The sequence below is a fragment of the Callorhinus ursinus genome, unplaced genomic scaffold, assembly GCF_003265705.2.
Source record: "Callorhinus ursinus isolate GAN/ISIS: 27379988/994484 unplaced genomic scaffold, GSC_fseal_2.0 scaffold8, whole genome shotgun sequence".
NCBI classification, from domain to species: Eukaryota; Metazoa; Chordata; class Mammalia; order Carnivora; family Otariidae; genus Callorhinus; species Callorhinus ursinus.
This window is the reverse complement of record NW_027397070.1, coordinates 47,627,386-47,650,024: the sequence shown is the minus strand read 5'-3', so window position 1 is coordinate 47,650,024 and position 22,639 is coordinate 47,627,386. Positions and strand designations below refer to the sequence as shown.

At 42.3% G+C, this 22,639-nt stretch overlaps 1 protein-coding gene and 1 pseudogene across 26 annotated transcripts in view; one reads left to right on the top strand and one right to left on the bottom strand.

Annotated features, from left to right (window-relative positions):
• TTLL5 (tubulin tyrosine ligase like 5) overlaps positions 1 to 22,639 on the bottom strand; it is a 276,644-nt gene that overhangs the window by 39,115 nt on the left and 214,890 nt on the right. For 22 of the 26 annotated variants that reach the window (XM_073895591.1, XM_073895594.1, XM_073895600.1 and 19 more), the window contains one exon: positions 12,713 to 12,795. The exons of 2 other annotated variants lie outside the window; for them this stretch is intronic. In XM_073895591.1, the coding sequence (XP_073751692.1) occupies positions 12,713 to 12,795 (83 nt within the window). Of the gene's footprint in view, positions 1 to 12,024; positions 12,180 to 12,712; positions 12,796 to 22,639 lie in introns of all 26 variants that reach the window. 2 more of the 26 variants (XM_073895595.1, XM_073895601.1) reach the window with 1 other exon arrangement.
• On the top strand, positions 19,098 to 19,937 carry LOC112822170 (ubiquitin-conjugating enzyme E2 C pseudogene; annotated as a pseudogene).

The window sequence follows — 22,639 nt, the reverse complement described above, 5'->3', positions numbered from 1 at the left end:
ACTGCTCTAACTACCTCAAATAAGTAGAATTATACACCATTTGTCTTCCCGTGATTGGCTCATTTCAGTTAGCATAAATCCTCTGGCTCGTCCACGATGTAATGCGTGTCAGAATTTCCTTTCTTGGGCGCCTGGGTGGCTCAGTTGGTTAAACGACTGCCTTCGGCTCAGGTCATGATCCTGGAATCCCGGGATCGAGTCCCGCATCGGGCTCCCTGCTCAACAGGGAGTCTGCTTCTCCCTCTGACCCTCTTCCCTCTCATGCTATCTCTCATTCTCTCTCTCTCTCTCTCTCAAATAAATAAATAAAATCTTAAAAGAAAAAAAAAGAATTTCCTTTCTTTTTAAAGGCTGAATACTATTCCATTGTATGTACATACCACATCTTGTTTATCCATTCGTCCACTAACGGACACGTGGGTTGCTTCCATCTTTAGGCTACTATGAATAAAGCTGTTATGGACATGAGTGTACAAACATCTACTCAAGACCCTGCTTTCAGTTCTTTTTGGTTATACGTAATTGTACGGTAATTCTATTTTTAAAGTTAGAAAACGTCATACTATGGCACCAAACTTGAAGCAAGAATAAGTAGGGAAGGTAGGAGGTCGGGGTTGAGAGAACTTTTGTTTTTGAGAGCAAAGTATACTATAAATGAAGTATAACATACAACTCCAGAAGCATGAGGATACATCTTACACTACACATAATACTAGGTGGATCTCTACGACTGGAGTATGGTGTCCAGTTTCAGGTAGTAGATAATTTAGGAGAAGTCTAAAAAATTCACAAAGAAATCAAAAAAGAATAAAAAAAGTTTAAAAACAAAACCTGATCTGTGTTATAAGGTCAAAGAGCTCCGATCAGTTGGTATAGAGGGACAAAAGCTGAAGGAGGATGTTTTTCAAATAAACTAAATCTCATTTTGACTTTGTTCCCTTAAAGTCAGATCCTTGGATGTTGTCTAAAGTAGAACATCTTTATACTGAATTCTGCTTTTAACAAATAAGTTTATAGTAAGGTTCCGAATATGCATAAGAAGTTGTAATCTGAAGGATAGATTTCTGTTTTCAAGGAAGTAGTTTTATAACGTTGATAGGCTAGAAATACTGTACTAGGTAATTTATAAGGAAGGTTATTCTGAGTTTTATGATTGTTTAATAATAAAATGCGTTATTTATGAAATCGTTAAGGTTAAAGCATTTTAACTTGAGATTAAGCAAAAGCCAGGAAGACAGCGTGAATAGATTATTTTTCAGAAAAATTTTATGTGTTTTATGTATTCTTTTCTTTAGGGCTGATATTACAAGCTAATGAAGCATTTTGGGTGTTGTTATGGATTCCCCAAATGTAACGTAATCCTGCCGTCACAGAATTTACGGTCTTATTGGAGACAATTTACACAAGGAGTAAGTAGGATAAAAGATGACAAAAATACAATGAGGTGCCAAACTTCGTGACATAAATTTTAAGGGCTCTAGGGATTTAAAAAATGGCAAGATAAAATCTAATTATATGAATATAGATTATTAGACAAGACAAAACCTAACTGGACCTTTAGAGGATAAGAAGGATTTGTCTATGTGGACAGGGATTCCAGGTGTTGGGAGAATATGAAAATTCGCTCATTCATCCATTCAATCAGTTTTTTAAGTCCCTACTATGGCCTGGGCACTGTGCTAGGCCCCAGGGTTTCAGAATCAAGTGAGATCTCCTCTTTGCCTTCCAGGGAATTACAGCCTGGGAATGGTCAAGTAATACAGAAAGATACCAGAGTGTCGTCAATGCCAGAGCAGATAGGAGTAAACACAGTCAAAAAGCATCTAAATCATACTGGGGGTGGGAATGGGCTAGGGTTCGAAAGGAGGAAAGACAAATAGGAATTAGCCCTATTGGGGGGAAGCAGGCATGAGATGCCTAGGCAGAGGGGCCTAAATATGAATAAAGGAACAGAGAACGAGCAGCCGCATGATGGGTGAGAACAGGGCTTAGCTCCGCAGTTTTCACAAGATGTTTCCTCTGCCACCTGCTTTCCAGAGCACATTCATGCATCTTCAACAAGCCACGTAGAAGACTAGGCCTCTGCATCCTTGCCTGAGAGCACAACTAGCTCTCACCGAGCAATCACCCGAGAGAAGTTATATGCAGCCTTGTCTTAAGACACATGCAATCCATCCAAGTCTCTACATATTCACTATCTTACCCTTGGATTATATTGGACCACAAAGGGACCTGGACTATAATGGTTTTGTCCCTCAGAAAACTGTCTTCACTGACTTGAACTGACATGTTTTGCCTTATTATAGCTCACAACGAGAAGTAGCCCCATGAAACACACCGCTGTATTGTGAGGGCACCGTTACTTTGTTCAATGTCCTCTCTCTAAAGCATGTGAAATACTTCTTTTAGAATAAGAGCTAGGCAGCAATGTCCACAATGGCCAAACTATGGAAAGAGCCCAGATGTCCATCAATAGATGAATGGATAAAGAAGATGTGTATACACACAGACACACAGACACACACACACACACACACACACACACACACACACACACAATGGAATATTATGCAGCCATCAAAAAATTGAAATCTTGCCATTTGCAATGACGTGGATGGAACTAGAGGGTTTTAGGCTAAGCGAAATAAGTCAATCAGAGAAAGAAAATTACCATATGATCTCACTGATATGAGGAATTTGAGAAATAAGATAGAAGATCATAGGGGAAGGGAAGGAAAAATGAAACAAGATGAAACCAAAGAGGGAGACAAACCATAAGAGACTCTTAATCTCAGGAAACAAACTGAGGGTTGATGGAGGGGAGAGGGGGGTGGGAGGGATGGGGGGGCTGGGTGATGGACATTGGGGATGGTATGTGCTCTGGTGAGCACTGTGAATTGTGTAAGACTGATGAATCACAGACCTGTACCCCTGAAACAAATAATACATTATATGTTAATTAAAAAAAAAAAAGAATAAGAGGTAGGAAGGGGTGCCTGGGTGGCTCAGTCGGTTAAGCATCTGCCTTTGGCTCAGGTCATGATCTCCGGGTCCTGAGATGGAGCCCCACATCTGGTTTCCCGCTCAGTGGGGAGTCTGTTTCTCTCTCTCTCTCTCCCTCTCTGCCCCACCCCCTCGCTTATTCTCTCTCTCTCAAATAAATAAAATTTTTAAAAAAAGAAGCTAGGAAAAAGCTTAATTTTCCTCCGGAGTATGGCTTCCTTTTTGAAAATGAGAACTATATACCCTGATGTATCATGTTTCCTTTTTTGTCTTGACTTAGAGAAGACTCAGAACCAAATCTAACCTTGATTATCATAATTTTCTTTGGTCTTATATTTGAAAAATGTGAAACGTCTTGACTTTTGGCCTTGATTTTGCCTTTATATTTTGTTATTTTACTGTATGTGGTTTTATAAGACTCTATGCTAGTGATGGAAAGTATGTTGTCCCTGCCACCCAAAGCAAACTGCCGGAAACGCCTAAGCTGGCAGCTTTGGGTCCCATCATCATGCTGTCCTGGTAGCAGGCTGGGACTGGTCTGCAGGTAGCACCTGCCGCCTTTAGGTCTCTACACCAGCGGCACTTTGTTGGATGAATGAATGCCAAGGATTCGAATTCTGTCCTTTGAAAGCTGCAAACAGAGACAGAAACAACCCCACCGAGAGAGGTGGGGTCCTGAGGAAGGTGGACTTGCCACCTGGGAGAATGGTGGGAGCCAGCCGCTGACCTGGGCACAGGGATGGACTAAGAGATGCACTGCTGAGCCACTGATTAGCCACTGCTAATTGTCCCAAATAAGGTTGTAGGTTTTTATGAGGTCTGGCCCCCCGAGACTGTTCCCTATGCTGTGTACACTAACTGTCCTTAACAGAGGTGAACTGAGGCTGTCTCTCTTCTATTAATCAACAGGCTATTGAGACAACTTGACTTCTCTGCGTAAAAGAGGAGGGTAAGAACATGTATGCACACACAACGGCTATTTATCTTGGAGAATAGCAGCAAGGATGGCTAAAGACAGAAGGCCAGCAAGGGGCCGTATTTCTACAAAAGAGCTGTGGTTTTCAAGATGCCATGTTCCGATACCCGATTAACTACAAGCCATTCATTACCTGATACATTTGAGCTCAGCCATAAGAAATCAAAAAAAACAAAAACAAAAACAAAAAACCAAAAAACAAAACACTTGTCAAATTCTAAAACATCTTCATTTGGGTTTGTCCCATGAAAAACGTGTCTTAATTTCCCTGGGAAGCAGATGAGAAGTGAATAAAAGGGGGGAAAGACACCTCAAAGTCACTTTTCAGTCCAACTGAATGTAAAAAGGAGTGATTTTTTTTTTTTTACCTGATAACCATAAACAAATAAATAACACTAAAATAGCAACTCCTAACCAGCTGACCTTTCGATTCACCTCATCATCTCACAACCAGGTTGGTTTTCCGAGTTACGTCCTCCTTCTGTCCCGGGGATACATGCTATGTTTTGCCCATACAGCTAAGGTGATATGCCCCACATTCAAGCGGTTCCTCTCTGGAAGCAGACAACTACTTAACTTGGCTTTAGGTTTCAAGAGAAGAGAGCTCCTGATACGTACGGGAGTCCCGAATGGAAACGCCGGCGTGTTCGAAAGAGGAGAACACAAAGAAGGTGTAAGAGACTACTGTTTTACGTTTACTGGTGGGGCTCTTCGTTCAGAGGACAAGAGAAGCAGAGTCTTTTCCTTTATAATTATAATTTAAAGGACTAAATGTCAATGCCCATATGCCAACGGAGCAATACACTTCGAGCCACCGTTCTCCAAGCCCTACAGTTACCCACCCACACACTTTGGGGCCCAGTAAATTCTACAGATCAGGCAAGCAGACTTGTAAATATTTCCATGTACAAAGCTTGCTTTTTCCAAAGACAGGCATGGCTTAGCATGCCATTTTCTTTCTTTAGAACTTCTAGGAGCAATTATGACCTGAGGATATAAGGATGGTAAGGCAAAGGTATGTGCCTATAACAAGCATTTCTTTGAAACCAGCAGCAAGATGTGTGGATTCCACACATCCACAGAGTATAGACTGATAACTTGTAATGATAAGTATAAAAATTCACAAAGTAAGGCAATGTTATGCTGGTTACCTGCCCAGTTCAGGAATACAAGAATAAACAGGATCCTTTTCCACCCAAAGTGAATGGATATTACACAGGACAATATGAATCTGCTTCAAGCTGGGGTGGTAGGCACAAGTCTAACCACCCAGGGTGCCAAGCATTTTTTCCAGTGGGTGTGTGTGCTTCTGTAACATAAATGTAATTTGAGAAAGGGGCCACTGCACTTTCCATGGCTCTTCATAACAAAGTAGTAATTGTTAACAATTGAAGAATCATCACTCCTCTCCTGGGAGTTTGCCAGCTCAGCAAGAGACAATATCAATTTTCTGATGTTATCTCAGTGGTCCACTTCTTAATCCATTTCAGAAATAGAGTTCCCTGGTTTTCTTTAAGGCAAACGAACCCCCTTTGGGTGGGATCTTAGAAGTATCCCCCTACTTCCTCCAAACTGAAAGCCAGGTTGTTTCCTCCCCCACTTCTAACCAGGTTGTTCTGCTATGCTTGAGTTTTGTTTCTGAATGTAGAAAGTTACTAACTGAAAAGAGGCCTCAGGACAGGAAAGCATGAAATTTCAATGGCTGACAGCCAGGCGATTTGGCCATGGAGAGGGATCCACATCCTTCTTGTGCGGCTGCAGGCAGACTGAGGCTAGCACCACACATACTGTTATACTGTTAAAACAGCACTTGTAGAATACAGCCTATCATGAAGTGAGTGCTGTGACCAGTTGCTTAGAACTTGGTGATATAAACCTAATTTGATTCAGATTTTTTCCTGGTTCCTTGCAAGGCACATTAAAGATACTCTCTCTATTGCCATGTGTTCTAAGAACGTACGTGTTGGGTATGGTATGGTCAAGTCAGTGTGGCTACGGAGGAGATGAGAACAAGGCTTGGCAGAAAGAAGCTGATTATACTCAGGGTCCCAGAGAGAGGGTCACTACAGGCCTCATAGGGGAAAACACCAGGGTGGTCAAGGGACGGAAGACAGGAGCGAGGAGAAAGTTTAGGCCAGAGCCGTATTTGGGATTTCCCTGGAAAAGGCAAGGCAGGGCAGAGTAAACAGCTTAAGACTGGCTAGTTTTAATAATTCTGGTGGGCTCTGGGCTACAGTCTCTCCCTGGCTCCGTAAGGCCCCAAATGGGAAAGCATCAAGAATACAGAAAACATAGTTAACTGGCTCTGTGATGAAGAGATGCCGAACAGACGATACAGAATCGAAGAAGACACAAAATCGTGCATATATTTAAATATGACCCTTGCCTGCGGCAAGAGTCTTAGTCTCCAGTGTCCTCTGGTGCGGCTCCCTCGTTCTTTGATAAGGACAACTGATGTTTTCTCAGTCTTAGATAACATGCTATGCAAACACACTTTTTTTTTATTTATTTATTTGAGAGAGAGAGAATCAGAGAGAGAGCACGAGAGGACAAACACACTTCAATCTCCTCATCTCCTGTCTGCCTCCCTAAACCCATATATGAAGGGGTTCTAGGACTGTTACAGCTGGTGATAACATTCACTTTTGACTGCGGCTGAAGGGACCTCTGCCCAAGCAGTGATTCTGCCTACACCCCATTTGCAACAAGGAGAAAGCAAGCATCCAGGTGATGGGCTATGGACTCTGGGGTTCTCTCCCTTCACTTCGTACACTACCTATTTCTCCTATTCAGCCTGGCAGGTGGCAGGTGGCAGATGGCCATGGGCTACCTCTGGAGCCTTCCAGCAGTTAGGCTGCACCATGGGAGGCTGGTCCTTCAGAGGCCCTCTGACCCACTCTGTTTTCTGAGTCCATACACACTTGACATGAGGTCTCACCACCTCAGCTAATTACAAATTACAGCATCACCTATCCTTACCTTATGCGCAGCTCAGGCTCCGCAGGGCTGTGTTTGCCACAGATTTAAGTGTTGAGAGATGGGCTCTTTCCCAAGGCTTCTATGCTGATGATCATCTTTTGCCATGTAATGTTCTGGGTGGACTGTAAGGGATACTAGTGAAATAGGTTCAAGGAAAGTGATATTATAACTGTGGCAGGTCCAAGTCTCACAGTCCTGGAAACTGATGGATACTAGTACTTCTTGGCAGGCCACTGGTTTAGTTTGGAGCTTGGTGTCACATTCATTCTTCTGGCTGCCAGTCTCCTCAAGGAAATATGGACCTTCTCACTTTAGTTTTCTATATTTTATTAGTTGTTCATCACTGGATAGGCTGCTTCGTATCAGAATTAAAGGACCATTGGTGAAGTATTACCAATAGAAGCCTGGTTGTTTTCAGTTTCTCTGGTACATTTTGGTAGATGACCAAGCCATGGATTTGGTGTTCCTTTCTCTCTTCTCATTCCTTTTTGGAAAGAGTTTAGATGGGCTGGGGAAAGATATTTGAAGCTTTCTGATCCAATGTAAATGAATCCTGTGGTGGGTAAATAATTTTCCTCCCTCCTTTGCTCTCCTGGGGTATTTTGATGAATAATGCTTCTCAAATAAGTTTGTAAGTATTCCCCTAGAGGTAAGGAGGGTATTAAGCTCATAGCAGGTGTGCCTTTAATGCTTTAGTGTGTATGGTAGAGCAAAGAGGAAAGGAATCATCAAAACCTTGTGGTTTCATAGAATTTTCTGGAAAGTTTTGAAGGCCATGGCTGGGAACAAAACACTGTGGGGCAGTGCTGGTGGTGTGGGTACAGCCTCACGAGATCAAGTCAGGCCAACCCTTCAATGTTGGAGATTTTTACGGGTGGGTGGTAGATTGGGGTTTACAGTTTGTTTTGCTGCCAATTACAGCATATGCTTATCTTAACTCAGAAGAAAGCATAATTAATTAATCGACCTCACCAAAAAAGACCTTTTTTAAAAAATTTTGTTCCTTCCTGCCTCCCATTATTTGGAAGTCCAGTTCACAAACTACACAACTCTAATCTAAAAGCCTTCTTTAATAATGAGTATCTTTAACAATATTCATTCTCTTTAGAGGCTATTGCAATTTGACCTTCAAATATAATGTTCTCCAATGTATTCTGTTACTCTTTACCTGTGATAACTCAATTATGGCTTTAGTTTCTTTCTTTGATTGGCTTCAATGTCCCCATATTTTTAAACAAAAGCCTCCATGATAGTAAGGAAATTTCTTACTGCCACAGCGCCACCTACTGGTAGGTGCCAGTACAGAAGCAAGCTAGCGGTAGCTTAACTTTGACCCACACTTTGGAGTCCTTCTGAGCTCTGGTTTTATAAAATGCCAAATTCTTTGTCATTCTGAGAAACTATCACTTCTCTTGATGGCTATTAAGCCTCTTGCTGTGATATAAAGTCAGCAAGTTATCATTAAAAAATATGCTCTCATTCTTACTGTTACCTTAAATTGGCCCTGACTTCACCGACTTTGATTTTCTCTGTCCTATAACTGTAGCAAGGGCTCCAGATTGTGTGGGCAAGGGTTTGGATCTGGCGAAAATAACTTGGGGAGCTTCCAAAGATCCTGAAAAATGTAAAAAAAAATCCCTACTTAACCCTTTATTTGATATTGGTGAAAGGACAAGAGGTCAAATCTAAAAGTAGGTCTTAGGATAGGACAACAACCAGAGAGAAGAATAGCAAGGGACACCAGGCCTGGAAAACTGCCCAGAATATAGCATTAGGTGGCGGGCGACAGAAGGACCAAAGAAGGAAAGAGAAGGTTGAGAAATACATAGAACATAAAGAAAGGAGAAAATAAACAGCTATGTGTATTGCAAGAAAATAAAACCAAAAACCAAAAAAAAAAAAACCAAAAACCCCAAACCTAGGTTTTAGGGGATCATCGTTTGCCCACGTGCTGACACCAAGTTTCCTGCCAAACACCAAATCTGTGCCCTTTGCTTTCTAACATTGTAAGAGTGGGTAATCAACCCAAATTCTTACCCCTCTGGCTCTGGGGAGAGAAGAATATTTTGGGAGCAATAAAGGATCTAATCCATTAGGGCAAGCATCTCAAGAGCTTTAGTTATTTTCATTATTAATCTATTATACTCCAGATCCATCCAGGATCCATGACAACTATATAACGCTTGGTGAAAGGAGTAAGAATCTACTAATAAAAATAGGTCATTCTGCTGAGAACTGCCAGGCAAATAATTTTGCTTGAAAGTTAAAGTGATTTCTAGATCCTTAGAGTTTACGCTCCACTGGGTTTACTCTGTACTAAAACAAGTTCCCTTCTCTTGTCACACAGAGAGACAGTGAAGTGGGCAGTCAGAGTCACACTGATGTGCTGTTGCCCCCGCCCCATGCAAAGAAAGAGGATAAAGCTAAAATGCTAAAATGCACCAAGGCCCAAAATAACCAATACTTAACAAGGACATTGTTTCTCACTTCTTGTAAATGAAATCCAGCACTGGTGTTCAAAAGGCAGTAAGAATCCTTCCACCAACTACAGACCGTAAGAGCTTTGAACAACAACAACAACAACAACAACAACAACAACAAACGGGGGTGGGGGCAGGCAGAGGTTGGGCTCCAGGACAGAAAAGGCGTAGGCAGAAGCTAAGGCCAGGGATGAAGGCAGCTGGTATGGCCTCAGACCCTATAAGAATGGTGGTTTACACTATCAAGTCAGCATGAGAGAAATGCCAGTTATCTAATCTGTGGCTCTCTGCTATTTTAGTTCACCATCGCCACTTCAGAACTCAAGAACGCCATGGTTATAAAGAACGAAGGCCAATGGCTTTGGCTTTGAGCCAAAGGCCCTCACTCTAGCTTCCTTCTCAAGTTTCCCAATTTGCTGACTCTACACCTTCCCTTCCATAGCAAAGTCAGAATGTTTAGTGGGGAAGTCAAGGAAAAAGTAACATTTGTGGGGCATTCCAGGCCTTCTGCTAGCAGCTTTCACATTCACTACCTCATTTAATGTTCATAATTAGAAGAACAATGTCGCTAGGTCACCATCAGTGGGAAAGGATTCGGAGTTGTTTTTCAACAGTGTGCTGGGATAAACGAGTATTTCATTCAGGCGCCCGACGAACAAAGTGACACAGCTTCAAGGCCTGGTTGGCTAGACTTGTAGAGGGTCAAGGGGCCAGGAAACAGACTTTTGCTATATTCATGCTACTCAATAATACCATGTTTAACCAACTGAGTTAACTGGACCAGACAGGGGCTAAATACCTTTCAAAGTCAGTGTAGCGATTCCTGTTGAGGTACAAACGTCCCATCTCTGAGAGACATGTAAACTTTGACTTATTATGGGGGTTGTTCTCCCTTCTTGCGGGTTTAAAGAAAAATGTTTCTAATAGCAACCTAACCCTCCTTTTTGTAGGATACCCTTCTGAACCCCTAGAATAACACCTTTAAATCTGCGTGTCATATAGAAAAACACACGCTTTGTAGTTGAAACACTGCAGTGCCAGGTACCTACTTACTAGCTGTGTAAATAACTCTAATGGGGTTAGTTAGCATTGTACTGCTAAGGCAAAATGTTTATTGGGAAGTATGGAAAATGCCTGAGACTCACTATACCATGTTCATCAGTGTTTCTTTAACTGAGGATCAGGAACACCAGGAAAGGCACAGAATAGAAACAAACTCAAGGCACATCAGAGGCCCAGAGTCACTGGAGACAAAAGCAGTAAGCAGCAGGCGGCCTAAACAAGGTGAGAAGAACACACTTGTCTTAAGGCAGAAGCAGGGAAAAGGTAGATATTAGAATCCAGGGAGCTACACAACTTCTCTTTGTGGCTTTGTGCTGCTACTGAATGCATTACAACTGTTACAAAATCTCTTAACAGATAACTTCAGTCAATAAATATTAATTCATGATCGAGATGCTGAGAGTATGAGCCACCTGGCCCCTCAAATTTCCAACTTCCCCAGCCAGAGTGCATGCAGAGAGTTCAATTCTGTACTTAACACATCAGTCAGACATGCAAATGCAGTAGGCAGGTTTCCTGCATCTCCTTTGCTTTGCAACCCTCTCTGGCTGCAGCAATTTGCTGGATAGAGACACTCAGCTGTCTATAGTGCAAAATTCTCCCAACCACCCATTTCCCAGGCCATAACAGTTCCAGTGGGAAGTTTTACTTCCTTAAAAATCACGACCATATTCTAGTAATTCTTTTGGGGGGGAGGGGAGGGGCAAGTAGATACCCATCAAATATTTCTTGAATTCAGGTTCTAAGATCTTAAGCGGAAAGTAAAATCTTTATACTCTTATATCATTACCTGCCCTGGGTGTCGTTATAAAGCCTTTCTCTGTATATTGTATCCTTTAGTTCCATAGTAAGCCTATGCGATATATGTAATTACCCCCATGATACAGTCTAACCAGCCTTCGCAGTGGTCTTATAATCATTTGAAGGTCTATTGTGTCACACACACACACACCCTCCACACCCTGGCCCTCGACTCCTCGATGGCTGCATCTTGCACTCAGGACTAAGTTCCTCCATGGCTCACGAACCGGCCCTGTTACCTCCATGACCTCTTCTGCTGCTGCTCCCTGTCCACGCTCTAGTCCCCAGCCACGGCGACACAGGAGGGCTCCCAGAACACAGCACATCTGCACCCCACTACCGCCCGCCCCCGTTTGTGCGGACCTTGTTCCCTCTTCCCGGAGCTCCTTCGGCTCCATGCCTCCCCTCTCCTCAGGGACCTGTCAACGTGCAACCCTCCGCTTAGATGTTTCTTCCCCTAGGAAGCCCTCTCTAATCCCTAAAGAGCCCAGGCCAAGTCGCTGGGTTTCCAGTACGGCCCCGCCATTTACTAGCTATGAGATTTTGGTTATGTTTCATAATCTATGCCTTTATTTCTTCAGCTGTGAAATGGGGAACACAGTTCCTGTTCTATGCCTGTTTCGTGAACAAATGAGTTATCACATGTAAAGCATTAAAAACTGTGCTGGACACACCAGATGTTCAGCCAGTGCTGTCTACGGTTATTCTATGCATCCCCAGTACCTGAGATTTACCCAGCCTGGAGCCACTGCCTGCTGACTCTCTTCTCTTCCTGAGGCTGTGAGCTCCCTGACCGCAGGGTCTGCCTGGTGCACCCTCGATGCCCCTTGGTGCCCAGCATCTCACTTTCTCCATGGGAGATGCTCAATAAGAAATATCTGTTGAATGGAATCCACGTGATTTTAATTTTCTGATTACTTATTAGAATGTTTTTACGAATTGGTCCTCACAGAAAACTGCCCCTGGACCAATGCTGTCTGACTTATACGTGGGTACCTACACTAAGAGGCTTTAAGACCTCAGTAAGCACCTGGCAACAGACCGACAGGCCATTACATTAGCATGACAGGACCCCGATCAAAGACCAGAGCTCCATCATGCTGAGGAGCATGTGGGAGGTACTACATGTGGGGATCCTATATCAACAGTGGAACACCAGTCAGATACGGGCCTTTTTACTAAATGCTGCAAATCTGATTACACTCTCCCAGACCGAGAAACGTCATCTACCCTGAACTAGTTCTGGAAAACCATTCCATCCTCAAGTGCCCATCTGCCAATGCTTCAAAAGCCCAGACGCTTCTTCGTTCTTTGAACTGCATGTTTCTCCAGAGGCAGAAGTGAGAATATGCCCAGCGCAGCACCCCACCCTGTCATCCCGGCCGTGGAAGGAGCTGGTGTGCCCACTAACCTGCGGAGCTGGTGATGGGCGCAAAGGCTGCAGCGTTAAAGCTGCTCTGGGGTCCGTTCAGCTGCCCTTCTGTGGAGGAGCCTCTGAAACACAAGCAGCTTGGTTAGATCAGCAGGCGGAAGGCTGAGATCAAACACATGGCCTCCAACGGCTCTGCCTCTTGCTCTTGGTGCAAATGTCATCTTATCAGAAAGGACTGCTATGACCAACCTATCCCTTCTTCTGAAATATGAAAATATCTTGCCTATCTCTCTACACTGGAATGTAGTTTCAAAAAAGCACACGCTGTGTTTGGGGCGCCTGGGTGGCTCAGTTGGTTAAGCGACTGCCTTTGGCTCAGGTCATGATCCTGGAGTCCGGGGATCGAGTCCCGCATCAGGCTCCCTGCTCAGCAGGGAGTCTGCTTCTCCCTCTGACCCTCCCCCTTCTCGTGCTCTCTCTCGCTCACACTCTCTCTCAAATAAATAAAATCTTAAAAAAAGAAAGAAAGCAAGCACAGGCTGTGACCCCTGCTTTGTCTCCAGTGCCTAGAACAGTGCCTGGCACCTCAAAAGCACTCAACAAACATTTGTTTATCAAATGAATAAATGATGTTCCCAGTATTGACTTGGATAAATCAGGAGTAAAGGCATTTTTAAAAAACCAAGTTTCATGTGGACCAGTGATTCTCAACTGAGGTACAAAGGACGGACAGATTTTGCCCCGACCCTTCCACAAGGGACATTTGGCAACACTGACACATTTGTGGTAGTCACAACTGTGGGGTCTACTGGCATCTGGTGGGATGAGTCAGGAATGGTGCTAAATATCTCCTATGGTACCCTGGAAGTTTCCCCCAAACAATTTTCTAGCCCAAGACATCAACAGTGCTAAGGTTGAGAAACCATTATAGAGAGGCACCTCCCCTCATGCCAACTCGGACAAGAGACAGGACAGAGTATACTGTATGCTTTGGGCCCAGATTCCCCAGCCACATGTCTTAGAAATTCTATGATTAGCTTACAGACCATGCCGGGTCTCCCTATGACAGGCTCTTACAGATTTGTAACTCTTTCATTGCATTTACCAAAATTATAATTATGAGACCGTGCAACTGGTTGCTTAATATGTTATCCTTGCTAAAAAGCTCCATAAAGACAGAGACTGTATCAGCCTTATTCACTGTTGTATCCATAGCTCCTAATATCACATTTTACGCACATTAGGCATTTATTATTTTAAAAATAATCTGATCCATTGTCCCATAAATACAAATCACTTGTGGACCCATCTACCCTGACTTTAGTTGATGTGTGAAAATTTTACCTTGGAAGATTAAAATTTTCATATGCTCAATTCTTTATTTGTTGAGCAGCATCCAATCCAACCTGTGAAACCCTTCTCCTAGCACTATTTTTTCCATTTATTCATCCACACAAAAAATACTTCTTAAGTACTACCTGTGCTTGGTACTAGTGAGGAGGTAGAGACTAGGCAAATACATGAGGTACAAACTATGTGATAAACGCTCAGGAGAAAAAGCACAAGGTGACAGAAGGGAACCTGACTGAGATGGTGATGAGAGGGGTCAAGGATGGTCTTTCCAAAAAAAATTGTATTTCAGCCTGAGTCACGAAGTTATGAGAAGTAGGGATTGGCCAAGAGTAGGGAACAGGTAAGAGCTTTCCATGGAGAAGAAACAGCATATACATATAATGAATCTGACACAGAAAGGGGTTTAGAATGTCCTAGGAGCCTTTAAAGACCAGCAAGGTAGAGGGGTACGCAAGCAGTGTCTGCCAAACATCCTTGACAGGAACCACCTGGGATCACTTATTAATCATACAGCTTTCCAGGCCCTTCCCTTGGAGATTCTGACTAAGTGGGTCTGGGATAAAGCCTGAGAACTGAGGCTTTTTATAGCTCCCCGGCTGTCTAAGTGATCTCTATCACCAGAGAAGTGAGGAAAAAGTGACTCGTGGGTAAGGGAAAGGTGGAGGAGCACTTAGAGACCCTGGCAGATGCTTAGGTGCTCAGGTGGTCCTTACACCCCCAACAGAGACATGCCCCTTGAGAACACACCTCAGCAGTGATGCGAGGATTACACTATCTTGTACCCTTCCCCTCCAGCAAGCTGCAGTCTGGGCCCTACCCACTGCTTTCCACTCTCATTTGGAGGACAAAGGAACCGGAGAGACAAAAAGGAGAAAGGAACAGAGGGCTTCTCCCTTTTCCCATAAGCCTCAGCCTTGGAGAGCTACATCTGAATGTTTATGCATTTTATTTCAGCCCTTTATGGACCCAAAGACCTACCCAAAGCATCTGTAGCTAATATTGGCTCTTCCAGGTCCAAGTGAAAAAGGAAATGTTCTGGAGCCTGGGATGGGCTCTTTCCTCTATAGAAGTTAAAACCCACTCAAAATAACAAACAAAAACAAAAACCTTAGGGCCACTTGCCCGCATTAGGGGCAGTGGAGTCTAGAAAAGCCATGGCGCTGGTCTCAGGATCACAGAGGAAGCTCTGCGTGTTAAACAGTAAAAGGGAAGCAGGCAGGCAAAACACTGGAGTCTGTAGAAGAAACAAAAGCACTGAACAGGGAGTTACCTGAGGGATGAGCAGAGTCCCTAGTGTTTACAACTAGTGAGTTCAGGATCCTCAAACTCTTTCTCCTCTCCTCTCTGGAATTCTTAACCCACCCTTCACCCTCATGAGCTTCCTCCTGTTCCTCTCCCAACATCACCTGCCCCTCTATGTCCGTCCCTTGTCCCCAGTGCCAGTCACTCTTCCATCCTCCTCTCTCCATCCATTCCCATCACAGGCCTTGGGAGCCACCTCTGATTCCGACTGAACATTTCTAATGATTCTGTTTCTAGCATAGGCTCCCCATTTCCCCGGTGGTGGAGAAATGTGTCCAGCAGCCGTTCAGGAGGAAATTCAAAGTGAATTTTTCCATGAAAACACTGGTACACAAAATGGTTTGGGTCTGTCTTTTTACTACTTCGGGCACACCAGGGGTAAATATGCTTGTGTTGTGATAACATCATTTCCCTGGGAAAATACATTCCAGCTTCTAGACAACCCACTCCTGAATGAGAACTTTTGAACCACAGCTTGTTTAGGGCCTGTATGTTAATTTGCACTTGCTGGTCTGCTTCTGCAATAATTCTTTGCTGGTTTCCTGGGAGCACCTGTGTTTTAGGAAATAGTTACACAGGAAGGTATGTATGTGGTCCCTTGCTTGTCTAACTCAATCACTGTGCTTTAACGTCAAGACACCTCATAGGGTTGTTGAGGATTAAATAAGATGGTGAATCTTAGTGCAGTGTCTGGGATTATATTAATGGCTAAATAAATATTAACTTTTATTAGTATTTGGTATTTTTACTTAGAAATACTAACCATCTTTGCATTCGCTATAAGCCTATTAAGTCGGGTGACTCAATGACTCTGATTCAACGTGGAGTATGAGTGCTAAACTATAGAAGGACCACGACATATTCAGAATGTAGAAGTTAACAGCAATTTGCTATTAAAATCAAAAGGTAGTTAAGTGGCAATCTACCAGGCAGCAATCTCATGGTCAAAATTACTCTTCAACTCCCTGAAGAAGAGAGGTCTCATTTGAGATTGACAAACTACCTCTCAATAAATCCAATATACACATTTTTTTCAGCACCAGAACGAACCACCATTTCTTTAGCTGTGCACCAAATAAAGTGGCTGGCCTGTCATCTAACGTGGCTCTCTGCGCGAGAACACACAGCACAGGGGGAGGCTCGTGAGAAATGAGACAGATGGGGGGAACGACGCATCTCCCATCCCATCCCAAGAGGAACGTTGAATGGAGTCAGCTGCTACTGAAATTGCACATTCCCTTTCTCTCTGGAGAGCTGAATGTGCAAAGCTACACGTGTGTCTGGTGTAGTCCCGTTACCTGTTGCTTGCTCACCATAGTACATAAGGAATACGAAGAGGCGACTATAAGATGAGCTCAGAAAAGTGACTTCTAAAAGTATCAAGAATTCTGCAGAGAGGAATACTGAAAAGATGGGACAAGAAAAGTGCCATTAATTTTATACTATACAAAAGTTAGAGTTTAAACCAAGAAGAGTGCTAGATGTGACTACGTAGTCCCATGGTGTTCCTTAACTGCTCTTCTTGGAAGTGGTGCAGGTTCCGGGAGATGCAGGATCCTGAGATATAGCCCAAGGTCGAGAGTTTGAGGCTTCCTACTGTCTCAGCTGTGGTGCTCAGCTTAGTTCAGACCTGTCTCCACAGAACGAACTGTGTAATTATCAAAAGCCACTAAAGGGCAGGCTTCCTGGTGAACTGAGCTGCTTCAGTGCTGACATAAGACACGTGGCCTTAGTAGTAGGTATTACAGCAATGAAGAGGTCTAATTAGAAGAATTCCACTAATAATGACATGCTCTTTTCAACTAAGGCAGGATCTTTCCTTTGGACAGATTCATGGGTAGTACCTGAAAAGTTTCTTTAAGTATTAAGTATTCACTTTCTAACCCAGAAATCAATTTACTTCCTTCACTCTGCCTACTCCTTCGATCTCTTGCATTTTCCTGAAGTCCAAGAAAAGGCCTGACTTTGAGTAAGGGAGAACAGCCTCTCTGGGCCTTTCAAAGAAACTGTTCAGCAATGCATTACAAATAAATACCACCTCTACAAGCAGAAGTATTGTCTACATTTATTATTGAACGATTTCTTCTAGTGCTAGTCTCTACTTTGAGAATATATGCTGATTAGAGAGCTGGCTAGGAATTCCACTGGCATCGGAAGCCCACTATCCAGCTGGTCTATATGACATATCATCACCCATCAGGGAGGGTCCTACTAAGCAAAATCCCTACTATCCATTTTGCTGGTGAGGCTCCTGACATGCTTTTTTGTGGATCTTTATTTCTTTTATTTGTGGTTTCCTCTGGGTTTTCTTTTTTTTTTTTTTTTTTTGCCCATTTTTTTGATCAGTGGAAACTTTTCTGAAAGTGATATCCTTTCTTTAAGATCTGTTTTGTTCATTACTTCACAAGACTGACTGTAGTTTGGTGCTATATTGTTTCTCTTCGGGTTCTTTTCAAGGCTTTCCACATCTCTAACACAGAGGTACTCGTTTTCTGTTCCAATGGTTTCGTAAAAGTTTATCCTGGATCTGTGCCACCACATCAGGGATGACCTTTCTATAGAAGGAAGGACCCGTGAAAGAAAAATGCTCACGATTTCGCAGGCAGAGGAGAGCTAGAAATGCTGACCTTGCTAGGGCTGTGGCACGCAGGCATGGGGGCATTTGTGAAGGTCCTGAAAAGAAACCCCAAACTTGATCATTTTTATAAAACACTGGTGCCAACCAACCTCTTCCAATTCCCAAAGGAGAGAAGAAATCTCAAGGTGAAAGTTAGGTTAAAGAACTAATTCCAAAAGGAACGTGTACTCTGACTTTTTTTAGCAAACATTTGCTCACAGATGAATCATCTTACGTTTTTCACAACCTACATGCACACAGTGTATATGTGCTGCTTCCTTTTACCTGTCAGGCCAGGGGTTATATATGTGTTGTACAAACAGAAGCTAATATGCTAATCCTTAGCAAGTAACAAGTAGAACATTATTAATTTGGGTCTGCTTCCAGAACCAATTCAAGAAACATTTCGTGAGGTCAACTTCTGTGCAGTAGTGGCGCCCAAGACTCCATCTTATAAATATACTACACGTTATCTAAGCCATTACCCATTATATTTGCTGCTATATTCCTTTTTATTCCTAATATTATCTCTGTGGGTCTTTTCTTTTTTTTAATTTACCGTTATTAGTCTCTCCAGAGGTGATCCCCTCTGTGGTTTATTGTCAGTTTCATTCGTTCCTTCACCAAGTACTGAATGAGCATCTACCATGTGCCAGACACTGCTGGAGGCACTGTTCTCTCCTGTTCTCCCACATGTTGGTTGTTGTAGGTGCTTTCTGTATTTTTACTATTTTGATTTTAATTTACTGTTGTTCCTTTTACGGTTTTTCAAGTTAAATGATTATCTCACTTATTTTCAATCCTTCTTGTCTTTTTTTTTTTTTTTAGAGATTTTATTCCTTTGAGAGAGAGGAGAGAGAGAGAGAGAGAGAGAGAAAGGGCACGAGTGGGGGTAAGCGGTAGAAGGAGAGGAAGAAGCTCAGCGGGGAGCCCGATGTGGGGCTCGATCCCAGAACGCTGGGATCATGACCTGATCTGAAGGCAGATGCTTAACCGACTGAGCCACCCAGGCACCCCGTCCTTCTTGTCTTTTTAATAAAGTTACAGCACTTTCCATAGGCATCCAGTTCTAAGTGTTTTATGATTTTTATTATGATTACCTCTCTAACATATGGGTATTATGTACTGTATTTTTAAAAATTTTCAAACACATGAGCGTTTTTAAAAAAATTACCTTCTGATTTTCCCTAATTAAAGAGTATTTATTGTTAAAAAGTGTGAACAGTTTGATACGGGCTTTTTTGAAATGTATGGAGCCTTCATTTGTGATAGTATGTGTTGAATTTTTGTAAACACATAGTTGAAGAGAAAATATATTCTCCCTTTTGGATGCAGGAGTCTATGCATAGCTATTGTTTTTCAGATTATGAGTTGTGACTCATAAGGGGGTTGTAAAATCAATTTAGGGGACCCCATCAGCATTTTTAAAAGAATAGGAAATACCCGCACCGCCCGGGATGGCCTCCCAGAACCGCGACCCAGCTGCCGCCAGCGTCGCCGCCGCCCGCAAAGGAGCCGAGCTCTCGCTGGAGTTCCCCAGTGGCTACCCTTACAACGCGCCCACGGTGAAGTTCCTCACACCCTGCTACCACCCCAACGTGGACACCCAGGGAAATATCTGCCTGGACATCCTGAAGGACAAGTGGTCTGCCCTGTATGATGTCAGGACCATCCTGCTGTCCATCCAGAGCCTGCTAGGAGAACCAAACATTGATAGTCCTTTGAACACGCATGCTGCTGAGCTCTGGAAAAACCCCACAGCCTTTAAGAAGTATCTGCAAGAAACCTACTCGAAGCAGGTCTCCAGCCAAGATCCCTGACTGTCCAGCCTCTCTCTTTGTGTTGTCTTTTTATTTTCTCCTTAGATAGTCTTTCTCTTCATTTCTGTCTAGGACTCTGTATCTTAAGCTGTGGTGTCATTTTTGTTTTGTTTCTGTTTTTTAAATTAAGTCTCTGGTTGAGCCCTTGTGACAAATATATTAAATAAATACATTGGGTTTTTAAAAAAAAAAGAATAGGAAATAGTATTTTGTGAAACTTCTGTTTCACATACATAATATATTTTTACTATGTTGCATATACAATTTATTTTTTTATTATAAGCGGTGGTCAGAAAAAGATGAAAAGCCACTTATCAAACTGTTACTCTGCATCTCAAGTATTACAAATCCTCAGAAATTTGTTTGAAGGACCTATCAGTTACTGATAGAAGATTTAAATAAATCACCCACTACAATTGATAATTTTTCAATTTTTCCTTATATTGTTGCCAGCATTTAATTTATATATTTTAAAATTTATGATGTTAACTGCATACCAGTGCTTTTCTTTATTCCTATAGTGCTTTTTGCTTAATTCTATTTTATCTACTGCTATACTCATGTGCCTTCTAATTAGTATTATATGGTTTACCTTCTTCTCATCCTTTGCACTGTGAGATTTTACTTTAGGTATCTCTCTTTGAAGCAGGCTGTAACTGAACATGCTTAAAAATGCAATTTTATAATCTACCTTTCAATAGAAGAGTATAATCCTGTTAATACTTACTGTGACTACTCATATAATTGGATTTATTTCTACTATCTTAGCTTTTGTTTTCTACTTACCATCCTTTTTCTTTGCTTTTTTGTTTTCTTTTCCTGCCTTCCACTCTACATTCTCTTCTGTCTCCCTCTGTTGGTTTAAAAGCTACACGCTGTATATCAATCATTTAGCTGTTTTTTTCTAAGTGTAAAATTTAGCTTTTTTTTCTACTTTTTTCCTTCAATATTTCTGTCTTGCCCTTAGAACTATTATTTTCACTATCCACTGAATCCCCTTGTCCCTCAATCTTGTCCTTGTCTTAAACACATTTTAGTTTTTTGAAATACCAACAATTATGTTTTTAGTCATTAACACTTATTATCATTTAATAAAAGGTTTGCATGTCACTGCCTTCATGTTATCCACCACTTCTGTGCTCACTTTTATCCTATCCAGCCTTAATTCATTCTTTCAGTGAAGGTCACGGGTGGCACACTCTTAGACTTTGAATATCTCAAATTATTTGTATTTTGGCTTGTCTCTTGAATGACAGTTTAGCTGGGTATAAAATTCTAGACTGAAAGTTATTTACCCCAACACTCTGAAGCTATTGGCTCTTGTCTTCTGCTACCTATTATTGCTGAAGAAAAGAATGCCAGTATTCTGGGTTCCTTTGTGAATTTTCTTTCAAGTAGTATGTAAGTCTTCCCTTTACGCTCAGCGTTCTGCAGTTTCACTCTGATGTGTCTAGATAGCCAAACTATGGAAAGAGCCAAGATGTCCATCAACAAATGAATGGATAAAGAAGATGTGGGGGGTGTATACACACACACACACACACACACACACACACACACACACACACACACAATGGAATATTATGCAGCCATCAAAAAAACACGAAATCTTGCCATTTGCAACGACGTGGATGGAACTAGAGGTATTATGCTAAGCAAAATAAGTCAATCAGAGAAAGACATGTATCATATGATCTCACTCATATGAGGAATTCTTAATCTCAGGAAAGAAACTGAGGGTTGCTGGAGTGGTGGGGGGTGGGAGGGATGGGAGTGGCTGGGTGATAGACATTGGGGAGGGTATGCGCTATGGTGAGCACCGTGAATTGTATAAGACTGTTGAATCACAGACCTGTACCTCTGAAACAAATAATACATTATATGTTAAAAAAAGAAGAAGACAGCAGGAAGGGAAAAATGAAGGGGGAGAATCGGATGGGGAGACGAACCATGAGAGACTATGGACTCTGAGAAACAAACTGAGGGTTCTAGAGGGGAGGGGGTGGAGGGACAGGTTAGCCTGGTGATGGGTATTAAAGAGGGCATGTATTGAATGGAGCACTGGGTGTTATATGCAAACAATGAATCATGGAACACTACATCAAAAACTAATGATGTAATGTATGGTGATTAACATAATAAAATAAAATTAAAAAAATAGAAAGATGTGCATTCATTTTGGTACATGGGATGAATTTTTTTAGCTGAGGACATTTATTTCTTTATTTATCTCATTTAACCCTAAGAACCACTCCATGATGTAGGTAATATTTTACAGATAATGAAACAGAGGCTTAGAGGTAGCCCCAAATAACAGTCAACTGAATGAAGGAGCCAGGATTCAAATTTAACTAGAAGTATTGTGCTCTCCTGCCTCCCGTACACTACTACTCTACATGGTATAATTACTGATGAGATCATTGCTATTTGGTGATCCCTGACACATACAGCCTGATACACAATCCTGCATCACCACCACCACTTCAACCACCACCTCTAGCACATCTCCATCTTCACCACTGCCTCCTCTCCCACCACTGCCTGAGAACTCATCATGAATAGAAGCTAGCTCAGGAGCTGAGGAATACATTTCTCTCTCCTCTCCTAAAAATAAAATTCATGGAAACTGGCCTTGTATCTGTCCTGTCCACTGGTCTAATCACCAATAGAGCAATGCCCAGCACAATGGGCATTCAATATATGTGTGATAAAAGGGTAAAGACAAGATATCTGTCCCTAGAGACTTATGGGAAGAACACATATAAAAAGTAAAACTCAGACAAGGAGGTAGAAGGTAGAGTTGGCTGAGGCACTTGGCAAAGCTGCATGAAGGTGATAAATTAAAACCTGATCTTGAATAAAACATAGGACTTA